This window comes from Salmo salar, chromosome ssa13 (genome assembly GCF_905237065.1).
Source record: "Salmo salar chromosome ssa13, Ssal_v3.1, whole genome shotgun sequence".
Taxonomy (NCBI): domain Eukaryota; kingdom Metazoa; phylum Chordata; class Actinopteri; order Salmoniformes; family Salmonidae; genus Salmo; species Salmo salar.
In genome coordinates this window covers 36,152,802-36,174,858 of record NC_059454.1, presented here as the reverse complement: position 1 = coordinate 36,174,858, position 22,057 = coordinate 36,152,802, and the positions used below count along the sequence as shown (strand labels likewise).

The following is a 22,057-nucleotide window of genomic DNA, read 5'->3' as shown; positions in this document are numbered from 1 at the left end:
TTGCAATGCTCTTGACAGACACGTCATTCAGAATCCGCAGCTGTCGCAAACACGAATAACCGAACTTTAACCCAGTAGCCTACTGATTGATTCACTGTTTTAATTTGGTCTTCTACAGCGGGGAATTTCGCATTTAGGAATGAATCCCAACTGTGAAAGCAGAACATAATGTCAACATGTGATTATCTGGCTTTTTCTTGTCAATGTTTGTAAGATGATTGGAATCAGACTATTGTAACAAATCCTATAAATTATCAAATGTAATTTCCTCAATAATATCATCATGAAGAAGAAAAACACAATAGTAGTTTTGCAAAGTTAACAATATAATGTTTTGAAGAGTATTCATTCTTTTCTTATAACTTCAGCCTTCCCTGGTGGTCTAGTGGTTAGGATTCGGCGCTCTCGCCGCCGCGGCCCGGGTTCGATTCCCGGTCAGGGAATACATTTTTTTTAAATTTTAAACAACGTAACTTTACTTCCGAAGTCCGTTAACAATATCATTTCTTGAAGAGTATTTAACATTTTCTGAACACTTCAGTCTTCCCTGGTGGTGTAGTGATTTAGGATTCGGTGCTCTCTCACCGCCGTGGCCGGGGTTTGATTCCCAGTCAGGGAACATCAAGTTTGATATTTTTTAAACAACATGACAATCACCATTCTACCAGAGTCTATTATACTACCGTATCATGGTTATAGCTGTGAACTGTAACAATACTCACTTTTATTTCTCTCTTTATTTTTCCCGAAAGGTATAGCATCCAAAATCAGAACAGACCACTTTTGTTTTAATTGTAAATTCTCTTAAAGTACAAAAATACATGACTGTATATTTGTGATTGTTATGTTCTTAGAATGCAATAGTAGAATATGACAATTACATTTTCCTTCAAACAGTAGGACAATATACATAACTACATATTGGAAACACTACTCCATATTTAGAATGAATGAAAGGTTGGAACCAACACTGTCAAAGCCATACCCAAGTTATCAACCTCCTGCATAATGTTTACTCTTTGAAGGGGTAGTGTGGACAATGACATCAGGTTAAAGTGATGAAGGGAGTAGTGAGATTACAGATGGTTGAGAGAAAAATTGATTATGTTAGAAGGAACCGCTGTTCTGAGATGGGCTTCTTCCAAACCCAGAGATATCTCCGTCAATCCCTAGAATCCTGGACACCTTGTTCTGTGTGGGAGAGACAGAAGACAGTAGAGACATGAGGAATTAGTTGTAATATTAAAGATGAGAAGACAGTATTTTCTGTTCTTTATGTTTGTGATTGTTCTCACAGACACTTACCTTCACGCTTCCCACCATGTCTTCAAAAGGACTTGAATGTATTGGAATGTCTACAAGGAGGCAGAAAGACATATCTCTTAAACAATGGAAATCACTTTGAGGTATCATTTCAGGTTAAAGTAAGTTTTTCAGCTTTGAATGTAACTTTATTTACTTGCAGCATTAATGTCATTCTAATGTCATTCACCAGACTCTTCCTCCCCAAGCACTGTTCGCAATTAGCCTGGAGACGAAGTTAATATCGTTCAAACATCATTCACCGCCTATGGAGGTACTGCAGAAAGTAGTAGTAGTGCAGAATTTCAGTGATGTCAGGTGTGCCCAGTGTTTTACCTCATTGACATAGCAGGCACACTGATGGAGTGGCCCAAGGAGGGGCTGGTGCGTCCGAGAGCAGAAAGAGAGACAAAGAGAGATTAGTAAGAGCAGTGCATCATGTAGTTTAGCAGTACAACATGTAGTATAAAGTAGTAGTATAGCATGTAATATAGCAATACATCATGTAGTATAGCAGTACATCATGTAGTATAGTGGTACAGCATGTAGTATAAAGTAGTAGTATAGTAGTACATAATTTAGTATACAGTAGTAGTGCATCATGTATTATAGGAGTGCATCATGTAGTATACAGTAGTAGTACAGTATGTAGTATAAGAGTGCATCATTTAGTATAGGAGTGCATCATGTAGTATACAGTAGTAGTACAGTATGTAGTATGAGTGCATCATGTATTATAGGAGTGCATCATTTAGTATAGGAGTGCATCATGTAGTATACAGTAGTAGTACAGTATGTAGTATGAGTGCATCATGTATTATAGGAGTGCATCATTTAGTATAGGAGTGCATCATTTAGTATACAGTAGTAGTACAGTATGTAGTGTAAGAGTGCATCATGTAGTATAGGTGTCACGGTTGTCGTCGGTTAAGGAGGACCAAAATGCAGCAGAAGTAAGTGTACTCATCTTCTTTATTAAATAAAGAAGGAAAACAACAAACACGTACACTGAAACACTACGACAAACTAACAGTCTGGCAAGGCACAAGGCTAAACTCCGAACAATCTCCCACAATAAACAGACAAACACACCCAACTAATATAGGACTTCCAATCAAAGGCAACACCACACAGCTGCCTTCAATTGGAAGTCCACCCCAATTAACCAAACATAGACATACAACTAACTAGATTAACATAGAAATACGTGAATCTCAAACAGTGCCCAAAAACCCCGGAATACTAAATCAAATGCCCTTACTACAAAAACACCACCCTGAACCACATAAAACAAATAGCCTCTGCCACGTCCTGACCAAACTACAATACCAATTAACCCTTATACTGGCCAGGACGTGACAATAGGAGTGCATATGAGCAAGAAAAACAGATAAGATCAGTAGCAGCTTAATCAGGTGAAGGTTGAAAGGTCAGCAAGCCAAGGTCAGCAACAGTAACTTGACCTATCAGCTTGGGTAGTTTACTCAGGTCTAAACTAATGCAACAGTTCACTCAGTAGTTAGTTACGGTAAGTAGTTCACTCAGATTTAAGGTAGTATAGTCTTGCAGGGCTGAGGAACCTGGACCCCCTTGGCTAAAGCTAATACAACAGTCAGAATATATCATATCGAAATCAAGGTTTTTCATTATCACAAGGCCAGGGAACTCCTACTATCCTTACCGAGGTGGGCTTGGCAAAGGCAGTGCCCTGTCCGGTCAGTGGGCAGTGTTCCAGGAAAGAGATGGGGAAAGAGAGATGGTCAGATACAGTAATCAAGAGGCCACATGGAGGTGTAAATATTGACAGTGCGCTGTATGAGTGAGAGAGTGTGTATATATATAAAAAAAATACTTAAACCATTAATGGCAAGCAAAAATGCAACACAGCGACAGCTATCCTTTACGCAGGCTCAATTTAAAGGCTTTGAAGGAACAGTAAAGTAGATAAAGCAATAATGTTGCCAATTAAGACCGACTGGTCTGATTAGATTAAGGCTGTTGAATTTCTCCCTGTGATTGCGTAAACAAGTGCACAAGAAGCAACCTTTGTCCTCAACAATGTGTCCTGTGAAGGGCAGTGGTGTAAAGTACTTAAGTAAAAATACTTGAATGTACTACTTAAGATGTTTTTTGGGGTATCTGTACTTAACTATTTATATTTGACAACTTTTACTTCACTACATTCCTAAAGAAAATTATAACCTTTTTACTCCATACATTTGCGGTGACACCCAAAAGTACTTGTTACATTTTGAATGTCAGTTGTATTGCTTCTTTAAATCAGAACAACAGTTTTCAGCTGTGCTAACATAATTTCAAAAGGGTTTTCTAGTGATCAATTAACCTTTTAAGATAAACTTGGATTAGCTAACACAACGTGCCATTGGAACACAGGAGTGATGGTTGCTGATAATGGGCCTCTGTACCCCTATGTAGGTATTCCATAAAAAAACAACAGCCTTTCAGCTACAATAGTCATTTACCACATTAACAATGTCTACACTGTATTTCTGATCAATTTGATGTCATTTTAACAGATTTTTTGGGGGGCTTTTTTTTCAAAAACAAGGGCATTTCTAAGTGACCCCAAACTTTTGAACTGTAGTATATGTTGTGCAAAAAAAAGTCAATTATGATTTTTTTTGTCTTAGTTAAGAACAAATTTTCATCCAATAGGCTTTGATTAAATTTCCAATTCGGTCTCCTATTAATACTTTTTTATACTTTTGATGCCAGCAAGAACGAGACCAGGAAGTAATCAAGACGGCTAGCATGATTAAGCCTCCTCCATGTATATCTCACTAGGTCAGGGTTTTTCAACCTCAATACATCTACTAGTTCTAATGTATCCATGATCTTTGTGATCTCCTTAAGTGCTTGAGGGTGATAGTTTGTGGAGTGATTTCCTTTACGATCCATTGAGGTACTTAAAACCGTATTATTATCTCCCACCATAATAATAGATTCATTTGTTGCTTGTGAGCGCAATAGATTATTATAAATATTTTAGAAGAAGTGTGGATCATCATTATTTGGCCTATATAGATTAATTAGCCAGATCTGTTTTTGGTCCAATAGCATATTTAAAATAATCCATCTTCCTTGCGGATCTGTTTGCACAGTTTGCACAATCGGATCAAAATGTATATTAATTAGTATAATCACCCTTCTGAGTTTCTTTGCTCATGACAAAAATACATTTCTCCCTCCCATTCCTTTTTCCACCCAGCCTCCTCTATATTTGTAGAATGCGTTTCCTGTAAACAATATATATTATATTATTTCTCTTTTAGCCATGTAACAATGTATCGTCTTTTTTATGATCTGCTAAGCCATCACAATTATAACTGTCTATACTTATTTCCCCACTTACCATAATGATACCCAAGTTTCAATTATACTTATCACAACCAACGGTGTAAACGTACAATTTAAAATCACCATGATGATTAAATGTCCATATAGCTGTACCATAATAATTTTCACTGTTAAGCATACCGTAGCTGCAACTTTGTAAACCTCCAATTGTCCTAATATCCCACCCACTAAAACCTCCCCCAGATCTAGGTCCGCATGACGCACCTTTGCGTCCTAAGGAAAACCCTTGGCGTTGGCCAGAGGGAAATATGGGCAGTCCCAAGATAACATAAATATCTACGAAGATGCTTAAGAGAACTAACCAAATAACATGGAAAAGTCAGATTTTAAAAAAAAGATAATATTAAATATAAATAATAACAGCACAATATTATAAATGCATGCTCATATTTATAAAGTCCTAGCAAGGCTCTATAAGCATGTCAGCCCAGCCTACTCAGTTCATTGGATTCAATTGTTCGGGAAAATAAATGAAGAAATGAAGAGAAAACAACCTAAATATATCGCAGGACCAGTCCTTTTTTATGTCCATTACATTCAAGACATATTTCCTGTAGTCCTCATTATATCCTGTTGTATTCCGACAAATAAATGAAGAAGGAGAAAGGAACATAGATTCTAACAGCTACTAATGACTGCAAGTAAAAATGTGTCTTAGGCATCACACTGCCCATAAAGGAATACCCAAGTTTAACTTACAATCGACTGACAGCCATGGCACGATAGTCAAGAATACATGCAGTACTGACAATCCAGAGCGAGTAAACCTGTAAAACCAACCCTCTCTCCACCCATACACATTTCGTTTTTTTATTCCAGGGTCGTTGCTCTATCACCTTGGCTGTTTTACACCTAGGCCTATATCATTAGGATCAAGAATATAAAAAGGTAGCATAAATAGCTTATACAGAAATATATAATATACCTCTCTCTCGCTTAGAGAAGTGCTTCCATAAGTCAGTTATTGTGTTATTTCTACCGTTAACTTTAATAATACAGCATGAATAAAAAAAGTTGTTCACGCAAAAAAAAAGTTTTTGTATAAAATAAATTAATCCATATGTGTACTGTGTAACGCGGTGCAAATATCTATCAGGGACTACTTCAACAGGAGGTAGCTGTCACTCACAGCCACGTTGTAATCTTCAAATCCTTGAACATTTGGTTGTTTACATTAAATTGATTGACCACTAGACGAACGTTCTGCTTCACTGCTCGGAGCCTTTTGAAAGTGGGGTACAGGCGTCGTCTCTCCACTATTTTATGGGGAAATTGTTCATCAATAGAGAATGAGGTGTTCTTCAATTCCCGACCCTGTTGTAACAAAGCAATTTTCATTTTGAGGTGGGTCAGCATAGCTACGATCGGACGGGGCCTTCCCGTGGCTCTGCCACCGAAACCGTGAGCCCTTTGAAAATCAATTGTTTCCACCTGTTCGTCCGTCATATTGAGATTACTTTTCCTGAACACCTTGATTTTTCCTCCGTTGACTGATAGTTTTCGTTTTCATCCTCCTTAATTCCCATTATAACAGTATTATTTTTCATACTTCTTCACTTTAGATCAAGTAATTTGTCTTTCATTGTTTTATTAGCATACCGTAGCCTCTCTGTAGTGTCTTCTAGGGAGCACGGCAGTTTTCAATATTTTATTTTTCACTCGTATTTCTTCCGTCATTTTATTACTGTAATCCATTCCTATTTTTAAGGCCTCAAACTTCCCCAGTAACCCAGGCAATAGATCCATTTGTTTAACTGCTCGCTCATGCTTGTAAGCAATGCTCTATCTTCTGGAGACAGTTATAAAATCGTCCCCATCCCAATGTTACATTTGGAATTTTAGGCGGCGGCTTCCCATCAGTTTCGCTTGTAGCACTCGAGGAAAGGTATTCATTCTCTTGTTCGTTTCGATGTATCCGTTTCTTTTTCGAGCATATCAAAATGCGATGAATAAATAGTTCCAGATTCTCTATATTATCCAGAATGTTTGTTTCGTAGTTATCAGCTAATCCTCAATTTTTGTGATTAATTCATGCGACAAGCTATGCCTACCACGCTGCCACGTCAGACTTGGTCTTTTACCAAATAGGGCTATCTTTTGTATACCACCCATACTTTGTCACAACACTTTTTTTGGTTAATAGATGATTCCATTTGTGCTATTTCATAGTTATTCACTATTATTCCACAATGTAGAAAATAGTAAAAATGAAGAAAAACCCTGGAATGAGTAGGTGTGTCCAAACTTTTGATTGGTATTATATATATATATATATACTGTTGAGCGTGAAAAACCCAACAGCGTTGCAGTTCTTGACACACTCAAACCGGTGTGCCTGGCACCTACTACCATACCCTGTTCAAAGGCACTTAAATCTTTTGTCTTGCCCATTCATCCTCTGAATGGGACACATATAGAATCCATGTCTCGATTGTCTCAAGATTAAAAATATTTTTGTAACCTGTCTCCCCCCTTTATCTACACTGATTGAAGAGGAATTAACAGGTGACATCAATAAGGGATCATAGCTTTCACCTTGAATCACCTGGTCAGTCTGTCATGGAAAGAGCACGTGTTCCTAATGTTTTGTACACTCAGTGTGTGTATGTATATATACTGCTCCAAAAAATAAAGGGAACACTTAAACAACACAATGTAACTCCAAGTCAATCACACTTCTGTGAAATCAAACTGTCCACTTAGGAAGCAACACTGATTGACAATAAATTCCACATGCTGTTGTGCAAATGGAATAGACAACAGGTGGAAATTATAGGGAATTAGCAAGACACCCCCAATAAAGGAGTGGTTCGGCAGGTGGTGACCACAGACCACTTCTCAGTTCTTATGCTTCCTGGCTGATGTTTTGGTCACTTTTGAATGCTGGCGGTGCTTTCACTCTAGTGGTAGCATGAGACGGAGTCTACAACCCACACAAGTGGCTCAGGTAGTGCAGCTCATCCAGGATGGCACATCAATGCGAGCTGTGGCAAGAAGGTTTGCTGTGTCTGTCAGCGTAGTGTCCAGAGCATGGAGGCGCTACCAGGAGACAGGCCAGTACATCAGGAGACGTGGAGGAGGCCATAGGAGGGCAACAACCCAGCAGCAGGACCACTACCTTCACCTTTGTGCAAGGAGGAGCAGGAGAAGCACTGCCAGAGCCCTGCAAAATGACCTCAAGCAGGTCACAAATGTGCATGTGTCTGCTCAAACGGTCAGAAACAGACTCCATGAGGGTGGTATGAGGGCCCGACGACCACAGGTGGGGGTTGTGCTTACAGCCCAACACCGTGCAGGACGTTTGGTATTTGGCAGAGAACACCAAGATTGGCAAATTCGCCACTGGCGCCCTGTGCTCTTCACAGATGAAAGCAGGTTTACACTGAGCACGTGACAGACATGACAGAGTCTGGAGACGCCGTGGAGAACGTTCTGCTGCCTGCAACATCCTCCAGCATGACCGGTTTGGCGGTGGGTTAGTCATGGTGTGGGGTGGCATTTCTTTGGGGGGCCGCATAGCCCTCCATGTGCTCGCCAGAGGTAGCCTGACTGCCATTAGGTACCGAGATGAGATCCTTAGACCCCTTGTGAGACCTTACGCTGGTGCGGTTGGCCCTGGGTTCCTCCTAATGCAAGACAATGCTAGACCTCATGTGGCTGGAGTGTGTCAGCAGTTCCTGCAAGAAGGCATTGATGCTATGGACTGGCCGGCCCGTTCCCCAGATCTGAATCCAATTGAGCACATCTGGGGCATCATGTCTCGCTCCATCCACCAACGCCACGTTGCACCACAGACTGACCAGGAGTTGGCGGATGCTTTAGTCCAGGTCTAGGAGGAGATCCCTCAGGAGACCATCCGCCACCTCATCAGGAGCATGCCCAGGCGTTGTAGGGAGGTCATACAGGCACGTGGAGGCCACACACACTACTGAGCCTCATTTTGACTTGTTTTAAGGACATTACATCAAAGTTGGATCAGCCTGTAGTGTGGTTTTCCACTTTAATTTTGAGTGTGACTCCAAATCCAGACCTCCATGGGTTGATAAATTGGATTTCCATTGATTATTTTTGTGTGATTTTGTTGTCAGCACATTCAACTATGTAAAGAAAAAAGTATTAAATAAGATTATTTCTTTCATTCAGATCTAGGATGTGTTGTTTAAGTGTTCCCTTTATTTTTTTGAGCAGTATATATATATATATATATATATAACTGGATTAAAAAGATTATTGATTTAGTGGATTAAGACAAAGTGACGATATGAAGGGTGGACACAGCTGGTGGACAGATGAGTAATAGAGGTGGTGAAGGAAGATGGAAAGAATAGAAGGGTGTGTAGGAGGATGAGCTGAGGGTACCTCATGTCTCCAAGTCTCCTTGAAATGGCCACACCCACTGTGGACAGGGCAGCACTGGTCATCTGTCCTGCATTAGAGATACTCTCCTGGGTCCTCTTATACCTAGTCACAGAAAGCAAGAGAGAGAGTCAGAGATCTAGAAAAGACAGGAGGTTTATATTTTGACTGCCAACCAGTCGGCATGACTACTATAGTATATCAAGGGGGAAAGGACAAAACTTAACCTATGTCACTGAGGTTTGTTCAAAGTACACCCTACACAAGGACTTCATTTGCATATTGGCCCATCCACATATTCCACTTTCTTGGATCCTCTTTTTCACAGTGACGAGCTTGCTGTGTGCCACCACAGCATCAGCAGGAGGACACATGCTATGAGCATGGATGGACTGGTTGAAACACGATGGGTGAAACCCCAAAACATGAGCCATCAGCACCTTCGTTGTCACCCTGTCCTAGTGCAGATAGGCAGATTCCCCCCACCCCCTCTGTTGTTTTCACCAAGTGAAGTGCTCCCTCCCGGCCAGGCCAGCCACAGCCTGTTGTTAATGCTGCTGCCAGTGTTAAGAAAGGCTATTGGACAGGCTATTAACAGGCTTCTGATCCAGCTGACCTTAAAATCCCATCAGCTGTTCCAACATAGAGCTTAGAACAACATAGAACAAGAACACTTTTAGCAAATGCCGTCTTGGTTAAATTCACATATATAATGGATAGTGACCACTCACACGTTAGATTGGCTGATGTCCTCCAGAGTAGCTGAGGCTGTCAGATATCTGTAAATACAGAGGTACATTATCATCAGGGATCCAACTTAGAGAAAGCATTAAGTACTGAAGATGAGCATGCATTTCCGGATTACATACTGTAGGTATTATGCCAGGCTAAAACAGGGTGCTGACATTGTTTGCTTTTCTACAGCGTTCTGACAGAAATAATAATAGATGCAATAGCTGCTTGTCTCCTTGTTCGGGCGGCGTTCGGCAGTCGACGGTACCGGTCTTCTAGCCATCGCCGCTCCACCTTTCATTTTCCATTTGTTTTGTCTTGTTTTCCACCAGCTACATCCACCATTAACACTGCTTTGGCAGGCTTGGTTCACCTTTGCCCAACTTTTACTCACATTAAGTCGGAGTCAAATCTGCCCTGGTTCATTTGCAAAGGCTCTCCATTAGTTTGAAGTCTATCCACAGTTTTGGAATGCCTTCAAATCTGATAGTGTCTCAGGGGGAGTTGGGATAAAACTTTCCAATTTCCAATTCACAAATTCATATAATACACAATTATACACAAGTACATGTGTGAAATACGACAAATATACTGAACAAAAATAGAAACGCAATATGTGAAGTGTTGGTCCAATGTTTCACGAGCTGAAATAAAAGATCCCAGAAATGTTCCATACGCACAAAAAGCTTATTTCTCTTAAATGTTGAATGTTCATTTCTCTACCATAAGCCGTCTTAGGGAAGCACATCTGGGTGCTTGTCATCCTCACCAGGATCTTGACCTGACTGCAGTTCGACTTCAGTGGGCAAATTCTCACCTTCGATGGCCACTGGCACGCTGGAGAAGTGTGCTCTTCACGGATAAATCCTGGTTTTAACTGTACCGGGCAGATGGCAGACAGCGTGTATAGCGTCGTGTGGGCGAATGGTTTGCTGATGCCAACATCATGAACAGAGTGCCCCATGGTGGCGGTGTGGTTATGGTATGAGCAAGCATAAGCTATGGACAACTAACACAACTGCATTTTATCAATGGCAATTTGAGGCCCATTGTCGTGCCACCTCATGTTTCAGCATGATAATGCACAACCCCATGTCGCAAGGATCTGTACAGAATTCCTGGAAACTGAAAATGTCCGAGTTCTTCCATGGCCTGCACACTCACCAGACATGTCACCCATTGAGCCTGTTTGGGATGCTCTGGATCGACATGTACGACAGTGTGTTCCAGTGCCCACCAATATCCAGCAACTTCGCACAGCCCTTGAAGAAGAGTGGGACAACATTTCACAGGCCACAATCAACAGACTTATCAACTCTATGCGAAGAAGCTGTGTCTGTCGCACTCCATGAGGCAAATAGTGGTCACATCAGATACTGACTGGTTTTCTGATCCACGGCTCTAATTTGTTTAAAAGGTATCTGTGACCAACATATGCATATCTGTATTCCCAGGCATATGAAATCTATAGATTAGGGCCTAATGAATGTATTTAAAATGTCAGATTTCTTTTTTTGCAGTGTATATTTGGTATTTGATTAGGATCCCCATTAGCTGTTGCAAAAGCATCAACTACTCTTCCTGGGCTCCACACAAAACATGAAACATAATACAGAATGACATAATACAGAATGACATAATACAGAACATCAATCGACAAGAACAGCTCAAGGACAGAACTACATAATAAAAAAAAAGGCACACATAGTTTGTATGTATGCAATCTAGGTCAAATAGGGGAGAGGCGTTGTGCTGCGAGATGTTGCTTTATCTGTTTTTTGAAACTAGGTTTGCTGTTTATTTGAGCAATATGAGATGGAAGGAAGTTCCATGCAATAAGGGCTCTATATAATACAGTACGCTTTCTTAATTTGTTCTGGATTTGGGGACTGTGAAAAGACCCCTGGTGGCATGTCTGGTGGGATAAGTGTGTGTGTCAGAGCTGTGTGTAAGTTGACTATGCAAACAATTTGGGATTTTCAACACATTAATGTTTCTTATAAAAAGAAGAAGTGATGCAGTCAGTCTCTCCTCAACTCTTAGCCAAGAGAGACTGGCATGCATAGTATTTATATCAGCCCTCTGATTACAATCAAGAGAAAAATGTGCCACTCTGTTCTGGGCCAGCTGCAGCTTAACTAGGTCTTTCCTTGTAGCACTGGACCATACGACTGGACAATAATCAAGATTAGACAAAACTAGGGCCTGCAGAACTTGCTTTGTGGAGTGTGGTGTCAAAAAAGCAGAGCATCTCTTTATTATGGACAGACCTCTCCCCATCTTCACAACCATTGAAGCTATATGTTTTGACCATGACAGTTTACAATCTAAGGCAATTTAGTCTCCTCAACAGCCACAAGGAATGATTTGTACCAAATAAACTGCTCTTAGTAGTGTCATGACCGTGTGTAGGAACGGACCAAGGCGCAGCGTGCGTATCGTTCTACATCTTTAATATATAGTGAAACTTGGCCAAACAAACAATAAACTATAAACAAAACACAAACCGTGACATTTACATTTACGTCATTTAGCAGACGCTCTTATCCAGAGCGACTTACAAATTGGTGCATTCACCTTAAGATATCCAGTGGAACAACCACTTTACAATAGTACATCTATATCTTTTTTTGGGGGGGGGGGGTTAGAAGGATTACTATATCCTATATCCTATCCCAGGTATTCCTTAAAGAGGTGACGAGGTGACGACAGAGGTGCAACATGCACTAACTCAAAAATAATCTCCCACAAACACAGGTGGGAAAAACAACTACTTAAATATGATCCCCAATTAGAGACAACGATGACCAGCTGCCTCTAATTGGGGATCATCCAAAAAACCCAACATAGAAAAACAGAAACTAGAACCAAACAACATAGAACTAAATACACTTGATAAACCCCCCCAGTCACGCCCTGACCTACTTTACCATAGAAAATAAGAGCTCTCTATGGTCAGGACGTGTCAGTACCCCCCCCCCCCAAAGGTGCGGACTCTGGCCGTAAAACCTCAAACCAAAAGGGAGGGTTGGGGGGGTGTCTAGTGTTGGTGGCGGTTCTGGTGCAGGACGAAGAACCTTCTCATCCTGCGAACCCGCCAGCATCGGTGGAGGCTCCGGACCGCGGACCATCGCTGGAGACTCCAGACCGCGGACCGTCGCTGGAGACTCCGGACCGTCGCTGGAGACTCCGGACCGTCGCTGGAGACTCCGGACCGGGGACCGTCGCTGGAGACTCCGGACCGGGGACCGTCGCTGGAGACTCCGGACCGGGGACCGTCGCTGGAGACTCCGGACCGGGGCCGTCGCTGGAGACTCCGGACCGGGGCCGTCGCTGGAGACTCCGGACCGGGGGCCGTCGCTGGAGACTCCGAGCCGGGGACCATCGCTGGAGACTCCGGGCCGGGGACAGTCGCTGGAGGCTCCGGGCCGTGGGCCGTCTCAGGAGGCTCCGGGCCGTGGGCCGTCTCAGGAGGTTCCGGACTGTGACGTTGCCGGAAGCTGAGGGCTGGGAACTGTCGCCGGAAGCTGTGGACTGGGAACTGTCGCCGGAAGCTGTGGACTGGGAACTGTCGCCTGAAGCTGTGGACTGGGAACTGTCACTGGAAGCTCTGGAACGGGAAGGCGCACTGGAGGCCTGATGCGTGGGGCTGGCACAGGTCGCAGGACTGGTAACACGCACCTCAGGGCGAGTGCGGAGAGCAGTCACAGGACGCACCTGACTGGGCAGGTGCACTGGAGGCCTAGTGCATGGAGCCGGGACAGGTGGCACCAGACTGGTGATATGCACTTCAGGGAGAGTGCAAGGAGGAGGCACAGGACGCACTGGGCTATGGAGGTGCACTGGAGACCTGGTGAGTAGAACCGGTGCAGGATATACTGGACCGTAGATGTGCACTGGAGGTCTGGAGCATAGAGCTGGCACAACCCGTCCTGGCTGAACGCTCACTTTAGCCCGACAAGTGCGGGGCGCTGGCACAGGATTAACTGGGCTGTGAATGCGCACTGGCGACACAGTGCATAGAGCTGGCGCAGGATATCCTGGACTGAGGAGGCGTACTGGAGACCAGGAGCGCTGAGCCGGCACAACCCGTCCTGGCTGAATGCTCACTTTAGCCCGGCAAATGCGGGGCGCAGGCACAGTGCGCACCGGGCTATGAATGCGCACTGGAGATACAGTGCGCATCACTGCATAACACGGTGCCTGACTGGTCACACGCTCCCCACGGTAAGCACGGGGAGTTGGCTCAGGTCTAAACCCTGACTCTGCCAATCTCCCCGTGTGCCCCTGCCAAAAAATGTTTTGGAGCTGCCTCTCGGGCTTCTGTTGTTCCCGTGACTCCCGATCTCGTCGCCGTTCCTCCCTCACTGCTTCCACCTGTTCCCATGGGAGGCAATCCCATCCAGCCTGGATCTCCTCCCACGTCCAGGATCCTTTGCCGTCCAGGATGTCCTCCCATGTCCACTCCTGGGCACGCTGCTTGGTCCTTTGGTGGCGGGAGATTCTGTCATGACCGTGTGTAGGAACGGACCAGGGCGCAGCGTGCGTATCGTTCCACATCTTTATGATATAGTGAAACTTAGCCAAACAAACAATAAACTATAAACAAAACACAAACTGTGACGACAGAGGTGCAACATGCACTAACTCAAAAATAATCTCCCACAAACACAGGTGGGAAAAACAACTACTTAAATATGATCCCCAATTAGAGACGATGACCAGCTGCCTCTAATTGGGGATCATCCAAAAACCCCAGCATAGAAAAACAGAAACTAGAACCAAACAACATAGAACTAAATACACTAGATAACCCCCCCCAGTCACGCCCTGACCTACTCTACCATAGAAAATAAGAGCTCTCTATGGTCAGGACGTGACAAGTAGAGATGTCCAGGACCAGTTTATTACTGGCCACCCATTCCAAAACAGACTGCAACTCTTTGTTAAGAGTTTCAGTGACTTCATTAGCTGTGATGCGTATAAGGTTGAATCATCAGCATACATGGACACACATGCTTTGTTTAATGCCAGTGGCAGGTCATTGGTAAAAATATAAAAGAGTAGAGGGCCTAGAGAGCTGCCCTGCGGTACACCACACCTTACATGTTTGACATTAGAGAAGCTTCCATTGAAGAAAACCCTCTGAGTTCTATTAGATAGATTGCCATATCGTGGAGTCAGAGCTGAGGTTAAAAAGCCATAACACATACGTTTTTTTCAACAACAGGTTAGGGTCAATAATATCAAAGGTTGCACTGAAATCTAACAGTACAGCTCCCACAATCTTATTATTATCATTTTATTTCAACCAATCATCAGTCATTTGTGTCAGTGCAGTACATGTTGAGTGCCCTTCTCTATAAGCATGCTGAAAGTCTGTTGTTAATTTGTTTACAGAGAAATAGCATTGTATTTAGTCAAACACCATTTTTTCCAACAGTTTGCTAAGCATGCTAACAGCATGCTTTTAGGTCTGCTGTTAGAACCAGTAAAGGCTGCTTACCCACTCTTTGGTAGCGGACTTACCTTGGCTTCCCTCCAGGGCTGAGGACAAAGACTTTCCTCTAGGCTCAGATTAAAAGTATGACAGATAGGAGTGGCTACAGAGTCAGCTGCCATCCTCAGTAGCTTTCCATCTAAGTTGTCAATGCCAGAAGGTTTGTCATTATTGATCGATAGCAATCATTTTTCCACCTCTCCCACACTAACTTTACAAAATTCAAACGTGCAATGCTTTTCTTTCATTATTTGTTTTTTTATGCATGAATACAATTGCTCACTGTTCGATGTTGGCATTTCCTGCCTAAGTTTGCCCACTTCGCCAATTAAATAATAATACAAATAATTGGCAACATCAAATGGTTTTGTGATGAATAAGCCATCTGATTCAATGAGAGATGGAGCTGAATTTGTCTTTCTGCCCATAATTTCATTTAAAGTACTCCAAAGTTGTTTTCCCACATTTTTTACATTTGTAAGTCGCTCTGGATAAGAGTGTCTGCTAAATGATGTAAATGTTATATTATTGATCTTGGCTTCATAATAGAGTTTCTTCTTCTTTTTGTTGAGTTTAGTCACATAATTTCTCAATTTGCAGTAAGTAAGCCAGTCAGATGTGCAGCCAGATTTATTAGCCACTCCTTTTGCCCCATCTCTTTCAACCATACAGTTTTTCAATTCCTCATCAATCCATGGAGCCTTAACAGTTCTAACAGTCAGTTTCTTAACAGGTGCATGTTTATCAATATTTGGAAGAAGCAATTTCATAAATGCATCAAGTGCAGTGTCTGGATGCTCCTCATTAATCACATCAGACCAACAAATATTTTTAACATCATCCACATAAGAGTCACAGCAAAATCTTTTGTATAATCTCTTATACACTATTTTAGGCCCAGCTGTTGGAACTTTGGCTTTCCTGGATATAGCCACTATATTGTGATCACTGCATCCAATGGGCACGGATACAGCTTTCGAACAAAGTTCTACAGTATTAGTAAAAATGTGATCGATACATGTGGATGATCTTGTTCCTGTAGTGTTTGTAAACACCCTGGTAGGTTGATTAATAACCTGAACCAGATTACAGGCAATGGTTACAGTAAGAAGCTTCCTCTTGAGCAGACAGCTTGATGAAAACCAGTCAATATTCAGGTGCCCAAGAAAGTAGACCTCTCTGTTTACATCACATACACTATCAAGCATTTCATACATATTATTTAGATACTGACTGTTAGCACTTGGTGGCCTATAGCAACACCCCAAAAGAAAAGGCTTTAGATGTGCCAAATGAACCTGCAACCACAACACTTCAATAACACTTGACATAAGATCTTCTCTAAGCATGACAGGGATATGGCTTTGAATATATACAGCAACACCTCCCCCATAAGCATTTCTGTCTCTTCTATAGATGTTATATCCTTGTATTGCTACTGATGTATCATTAAATTAATTATCTAAGTGAGTCTCGGAAATGGCTAATATATGAATGTTATCTGATGTCAGCAAGTTATGGATTTCATGAACCTTATTTCTAAGGCTACATATATTAATATGGGCCATTTTCAGCCCTTTCCTGGGTAGCTTATCAGAGATAGACATAATACTGAAAAGAGCAGACAAAGCAAGAGAACAAAATATACATTCAGCAGTCCATTAATCAATTGGTGTGAGTGTGTGTTGTGGGGTTGAAGCTACGAACCCATAGGCTCGGCTCTCTCATCCCTTCCAGGCTTCTGGTAGGGAGGGAGGGAGGGTGGACAATGAGCCTGTCATAGCGGATGTAAGCAATGTCCCCACGCGCTCTGGCAGCTTTCATGGCTGGGATCAGTTCATTCCTATTCTGGTGCACAGCTTCAGGATAGTCCTCATTGAGGAAGATATACGTTCCTCTCAAGTTCTTGGCTCTTTCCAGAACAGCTACCTTGTCCTTGAACCTCAGGAACTTGACCACTATCGGCCTGGGCCTATCACCTGGGCCGGGTTTTCCAGTCCCATGGGCGCGCTCCACCTCAATCTTCCTGTGGTTCATCTTCAAGTTCTCAGAGATCATTTCCCTCACTTTGTCCTCAGACTCCGTCCAGGTCTCATGTGGAGATTCTGCAATTCCGTCTACAACCATGTTATTCCGCCTTGAACTGATGTCCTCTCTCAATGACTTACAGATTGCTGTCATCAACTCATCGAGCTGACCCTGGGAGAACTGCAAAATGTTCTTCAGGTCCTGGACCTCTCTGGTCAGGTCGTCCATTATTTTATTAGTAGAATCCACGAGTATTTGGACAAAACACTTGAAGCTATTTTCTTGTTGTTGTAACAACTGCTTGTAGGTCTCTTTTTGTTTGTTTAAAAGATCCTTCACATGTGATAGAGAGACACAACTGTGCTCAACGGTACTCCTGCCGGCTATGGTCTTTGTCAGTACCCACCAAATTATTACTATTATTACTATTCTTATTATTATTATTACTACTACTATTCTGATACTAACTATGATGTATTATGGTCAAGCTTGTTATGTAATTCACTGACAGTCATTCAATCAACCCATGTCAGCTAACTTTTTTTAGATGGGTAATTTAGTCTTTATAATGCCTCTGGTTACTTTAATACATTTCTGGTGGTGATGTTGTATAGGCGGTTGAAGAAGCAGGAGTGTTGTGTGATATCATGAGGTCATCTCACAGGAGGAAGTACTTACGCATTGGAGGTCTGGACTTCCTGCCAGCCTTTGGACAGGTTCTGTTTAATCTCACTGAAGGGGCCCATACCCAGCTGCCTCTTGATGTCCATTGCATATTTCTCTTTGGCCAAGAGTACCTGCCGCAAAGTCTGTATTTCATCCTCCGTCTGAGCAGAAAAAAATGACAGAAAAGTTTACAATGTTCAGACTAAAAATAATAAATTGTGGATTTTCTATGACTTGTCTTTTTCCATTAACTTTGGTGCAAATCAAAATCTGAACAAACTATTATGCTAAGAGACACATTCAACATAAACGAATATGACAATGTTTGACAACATGAAGATTGGGACAAAAGGGCAAAGTTGGACAGATACTGAGAGAATAATACCTTTGCCAGCTCCATCTTTAAATCCAACTCATCCTCCTCTGATAGACTGTTAGTCGGACTTCCAATTCCTGATATTCCAATGGAAATGTTCCTTGGTGAAACATTTTCCCCACTGTAACCTTTGAAAAGATAGATGTTACTGTCTACAATGCATACCCATATCAATGATCGAACTGACTTCATAAATGTTCAATCAGTTGTTGACATAAATTACTGCTCTACTGGCAGTTCGCCTTCCTTTAGTCTAGTCTCAACTAAAGAGATGATCTGCTTTTTTGACACCACACTCCAAAATGCAAGTTCTGCAGGCTCTAGTTTTGTCTAATCTTGATTATTTTCCAGTCGTATGGTCCAGTGCTGCAAAGAAAGACCTAGTTAAGCTGCAGCTGGCCCAGAACAGAGCGGCACACTTTGCTCTTGATTGTAATCAGAGGGCTGATATTAATACTATGCATGCCAGTCTCTCTTGGCTAAGAGTTGAGGAGAGACTGACTGCATCAATTCTTCTTTTAATAAGTAACATTAATGTGTTGAAAATCCCAAATTGTTTGCATAGTCAACTTACACACAGCTCTGACACACACACTTATCCCACCAGACGTGCCACCAGGGGTCTTTTCACAGTCCAAAAATCCAAAACAAATTCAAGAAAGCGTACCGTATTACACAGAGCCCTTATTGCATAGAACTTCCTTCCATCTCATATTGCTCAAATAAACAGCAAACCTGGTCTTGTAATATCAGTCACTCAACTAGCCCATGTCAGCTCACTTTTTTTCGATGGGTAAGATAGTCTAGCGGCCAGCTATCTAAACTTGTAGTAATCACGGGTATAGACCGGAGGGCACCCATTGATTTTGTTATATCATATTAAACATGCAATGCAAACATTTCTCTAGTCCCTATGGCAAAATCTGTAAAATTGCATAAAATTAGCTCTAGAACTGCTAATGTTTCTCTCCACACAATGGCAAAATGAGTAGAATTGCATGAAATTTGTTAAAAATTTGCTAAATCTTCTCTCCGTCCCATAGCAAATAGTGTAGAACTGCAGCAAACGTATTTTTAAACAGCAACATTTTCTCTACAAACCATGGCAAAATATGTAGAATTGAACTCTAAAACGTATAATGTTTTTTTATCTCCGCTGTCAAGAGGACTCCCATTTGTTGTTCTCAATTTCGCCCAGTGCGCAGTCCATGGTGCTGAATTCCATGCCTACCTGTAGCGCTAGCAATAGCATTGCGTGTGGCTAATCACGCATAGCAGGAAAGGCTATATAGGCAAGTATTCTTTATTCTTTATCTCACTGTGTGATACAGAGTAGGATGTCAGTCGGTCATTGAACAATTCAACAATCTAGCCATAGTAACTTACCTTGCCTATTCATGATCAGCAGAGGCATGAACAACTCCGTTTCACCCAGCACTTCTTTTCCGTGTTCGTGCTATCGTTAGCTTTTGCTAAATGGTGTCCAATCCCTACCGCTCAATAATAGATGTCTCAAATGCTTCTCTATACTCACATTCAGTATCACGCTATGGTTTACATGCCAAAGCTATATACAGGAAATCAAGAGCATAAGGTAGTCTTATTGGAATAATAACGTTATTTTGCGTTGTTTATTCAACACCTATGTGTTTTAAGAATGGGAGTTAATCCCGCACGTGAGTGTGTGAGATGATGGGGCGTACCCGTGTCGAGGAAACAAATTCGATGTATTTTTATACAGATTGTCCATATTGTTCGTCGATGTTATTCTATAAAGTATAGGCTATCCTAATTCATTTAGAACGAACGTTGCTGCTGCTGCGGGAAATACAAATAGCCACCTGTGCAGGCTGTGCTGGATCTTTCAGCGTTGGTAAAATATCCATCAAGTGGTAAAATGAGTGAGCGCTGAAGACAGGATTCCACAGCACGGGCTCTGTCTCCATCTACCCCATATTCTAGTGTACGCCTACAGTATTTCATAGGCCTATTGAATGTAGAATATTATGTTTTCAGTCTACTGTAATAGCACGACACTTAATGATACTTGAATATCGTAATTGCAGCATAGCATGAGAATTGAAATGATAAACAAAACAAAGGTAAATGTTCAAGAACATTTATTTTACCAACAGCAAATCAGATCAATGACCCACTTTGTTTTCTTTCAGACACACAAGTATTACCATGCTACAACATAAAGGTCAAGATTTATACTACATATTTAAGTGTATGTACAAGAGACCTTAACCATTAAACCATGCGTTGCAAAATTTAATGGCCACATCAAAACAACATACCATTTATAACTATAGCCGCTCATCATCAAAACCATGATAAAATATGATACCTTAAATAAAATTGCATCAAATTACTATATCACTATCATTACACTATATGTCCTCTGTATCAAGAACATGTCATGTCACCATTTCCTGATCATTGATCCAGTAGTCTTTAGTTATTTTTAACACACATTGCGTTCAACTCATTTAACAATTAGCATTTTCCAACATGTCAATGAAGAAGCGATAATAGGTAGGTATATCTATGGTATTTTTTTCTCAGGAGGGCACAGCAAACATTGTAAAAGGATCACACAGGTCAAATAACCGTACCATCAAAAGCAGAGGGCAGGCAAGAGGAGCTCAGAAACCCATCATTGTAAACCATTGAAACACATAATTGGCATTAATGAAGAAAAAAAAACGATGACGATAATGGCTGTTTATGGCAAGTTATGTATTAGTTACACTGGACGTATTTTCCGGTCTATATATTTCTATTAAAAACATTAGTATATTCTGGTTATAGGATAAGAGCTGCCTGTAGTAGTGCTAGCCCACTCAATATCGACACTCAGAATTCAATGATGGTAAACACAAATTAACAGCATTGGACAATTACAAAACTCTTTAGAATTCCCTTCAACACAACTATAAAAACACGATGATGATAATATTCTTCAAATGCTCACAAGTTTTTCCTACACATGATCTTTTTCGTCACATCTAAACATAGATGAATAGTGCTCGGAATAAAATGGACATCGCACTCTAAATATGGATCAGGTCAAGGTCCTTGGCTTAGACAGTGTGGGGTACCACTTGGAACCACAAGAACAGAAAGCACTGGTAAAACGTGTTAAATAACTGGATATCGAGAACATCCATTCAAATGTGCAGAGAAGTGTTGCTCAGAGATGTCTGGGACGCACGCGTCCAAGCAATCCAACGGGACTGTGGGTGGCACAGTGGCAAGTAAAACTACACAAAATATATACGTGTAAACAAACCTATATGTATCATATTTATCTTCTGGTGTTAGTCAGTTCTTCAATGCAGGGAAGTTAGAGGCAAGATTACAAGCATTCAATTCAGGTTTCAGGGGCAGGACAAAACAATACTTCCTACACAAAACAAGAGACCAAAGTAAGCCAAGTCAGATAACAGAAAAGCCAAGATCCACCAAATGTTAAGAAAACAATGACGTCATCATCAGCATTTCATGATATTGCTTGCCGTCGTAAATCCCTACCCCCCTTCTACATGCACAGGTCTCAGGGCAACATAACCACAATGCAATTGGAAGGGCACAAACACAGGTAAACAGGAGTCCAAATCGATGGGTTTAAAAGTGGATGAAGGAAAGGAGCTATATGTTTATAGCTGGCATCAGCTGATGGCAATTCCAAACTGAGCACTGTGTAGCTCAAACCT

General features: G+C 41.8%; 1 protein-coding gene and 1 non-coding gene across 3 annotated transcripts; one reads left to right on the top strand and one right to left on the bottom strand.

Moving 5' to 3' along the window:
- The first annotated feature begins 371 nt into the window (after positions 1 to 371).
- Positions 372 to 443, top strand: trnae-cuc (transfer RNA glutamic acid (anticodon CUC)). The gene has a single exon. It is a non-coding gene; the product is annotated as a tRNA-Glu (tRNA).
- Positions 444 to 767: 324 nt separating this feature from the next.
- Positions 768 to 20,256, bottom strand: LOC106567218 (tumor protein D54). 2 transcript variants are annotated; one of them, XR_001320018.2, is made up of 10 exons: positions 19,725 to 20,256; positions 18,348 to 18,466; positions 17,975 to 18,123; positions 9,768 to 9,815; positions 9,040 to 9,141; positions 2,984 to 3,010; positions 1,639 to 1,683; positions 1,460 to 1,528; positions 1,306 to 1,355; positions 768 to 1,191 (listed from the first exon to the last, which is right to left on the bottom strand). XR_001320018.2 is itself a non-coding variant. In XM_014136245.2 (9 exons), the coding sequence occupies exons 1-8, from the start codon at positions 19,750 to 19,752 to the stop codon at positions 1,328 to 1,330; spliced, it is 546 nt and encodes a 181-aa protein (XP_013991720.1). In that variant the 5' UTR covers positions 19,753 to 20,255; the 3' UTR covers positions 768 to 1,191; positions 1,306 to 1,327. The 2 variants fall into 2 exon arrangements, 1 of the variants encoding a protein (XP_013991720.1); XM_014136245.2 differs by lacking the exon at positions 1,460 to 1,528 and having other exon boundaries at positions 19,725 to 20,255.
- Positions 20,257 to 22,057: the final 1,801 nt, after the last annotated feature.